General features: G+C 41.7%; 1 protein-coding gene across 1 annotated transcript; it reads left to right on the top strand.

Moving 5' to 3' along the window:
• The first annotated feature begins 908 nt into the window (after nt 1-908).
• Nucleotides 909-1,454, top strand: LOC133799805 (uncharacterized). The gene has a single exon (XM_062237799.1). It carries the CDS (start codon nt 909-911, stop codon nt 1,452-1,454), a length of 546 nt encoding a protein of 181 aa, XP_062093783.1.
• Nucleotides 1,455-1,827: the final 373 nt, after the last annotated feature.

Genomic DNA, 1,827 nt, shown 5'->3' on the forward strand with positions numbered 1-1,827 from the left:
TGGCAGCGCACCAATACCAACACTTATCAAAAAAAATTGTTGCAGACCCATAGCCTAGATATGGTTTTCTTCTCGGACATTGTACCCATCCCCGGATCTGTTTGTGAAGCACCCCCTCAATTCTTCAGCCTGTCTAACGAGAACTGCGCCTGAATCTTACAGTCTTCTGCCAAGATCCCTACCTCAGTCGTTGCCTGGATCCCCACCTTCGCCTGAGAAAAGCACAGTGCCATTAAAGAGAAGATGAAGAAGCATCCATCGAGAGAGAAGAAGAACCATCACGAAGAAAGAGAAAAGAAGAATAAGAAAATAAAATTAATTTTTAATTTTTAATTATTTAAAACTTCTAATTAATATTATCTTTAAAAAAATTATTTTATTTAAAAACTTTCGTTCCCTTTTTTCTCTCTTCCATGGCGAAGAAGAAGCGAGTGGTCCAGAAGTTAGCACCTCGATCGTCTGAGCATGATTCCAATAGCAATCAGATTACTGAGAAGGAAGAAATCGATGATGTGAGTTCTACGGATGAGTTAAATTTGATAGCAGATACGATAACAGATGGGCAAATAGTACAAGTAGCTTCGATAACAGAAGTGGTAACAGATGGTGAATTTGAGAGCCTTCCGATTCCGACTCTTGACCGACGACTTAGTAGGGATTGGGCTAAGGAAGTGGAAGAAGATTTGGATGCTAATGCTGATCAGGAGACGCTTCTGGATTGTGCATAAAAGCATTGGAACGCATTTGCGAAGGAAAACAGGTTTGTTCGAGATCCTCATCTTACTTATCAGGAACCTCTGCTTAAGAATGGCATTAAGATAGCACAAGTTTACCCGGAGGAGGTGAAATTTCAAGCAGCGAACTGGAGTTCTGCTGTAATATGTATGGTTCTAGGTGCGAACCCTCCAATGGCGGTGTTTGAGGGATATATCAAGCGTATTTGGGGCCATCTTGGGATTGCGCAAATTGCTCGTATGACCATGGGCTTAACGATGGTGAAATTTAATGATGAGGCGACTAGGGACCTGGTTTTAGAGAATGGTGTTCTTCAGTTTGATAGAAAACCAGTAATAGTTAGACCGTGGTCCGCTAATCTTAATGTGGTGAAGTTAATCCGTTCAGTTCCGTTATGGATTAGGCTTCATGATTTAGGTCTGCAATACTGGGGGAACAATTGCCTAAGTGCTTTGGTCAGTACTATTGGGAAGCCAATTATGGTGGACCAACATACTAGGGATCGCACAAGGATCCAGTTTGCTCGGGTTTTAGTTGAAATGGACATCACGGATACACCACCAAGAATGATTCAATTTCTAAATGAAAATGGTCAGCTGGTGGAACAAGGGATTGACTACGAATGGCTACTTGTGAAATGTAAACAATGTCTGGGTTATGGTCATATAATGGCAGACTGTAGGAAGGGGGATAGTGAGAAGAAAGAGAGGTATGCATAGAAGAAGGCTCCAATTTCTAAACCAGAGGTCATTTCTCAGAACCCTCCTTTATCGATTCCTGCTTCTCAGATGGAACCATCTGGGTCCGGAAAATCTGTTGATCAAACTCTGCAGAATGTTGTTTGGAAGACTCCTAGAAGGGCTGTTGGTTTTCGATTGAAGGAGACAGTCCCAGGTTCTAAATTTGATCGTGACCAAACTGTTGGGAATAGGTCTGTGAATAAGTTCAGTATTTTACAGGAAGAGAAGGGTACTGTGGCAGAGGTGACCGAGTGTGGAGATATCAAGGGACCTGATTTTGTTTCTACTTAATCATGGATTGTTGCAATATAGGAAGCTGGAATGTTAGAGGCTTGAATAATAAGGATAAGCA

Source organism: Humulus lupulus, chromosome 9 (assembly GCF_963169125.1).
Source record: "Humulus lupulus chromosome 9, drHumLupu1.1, whole genome shotgun sequence".
Lineage (NCBI taxonomy): Eukaryota > Viridiplantae > Streptophyta > Magnoliopsida > Rosales > Cannabaceae > Humulus > Humulus lupulus.

Excerpts from the sequence above, each read along its gene's own strand:
- LOC133799805 (XM_062237799.1), top strand. The coding sequence starts at position 909 with ATGGCGGTGTTTGAGGGATATATCAAGCGTATTTGGGGCCATCTTGGG.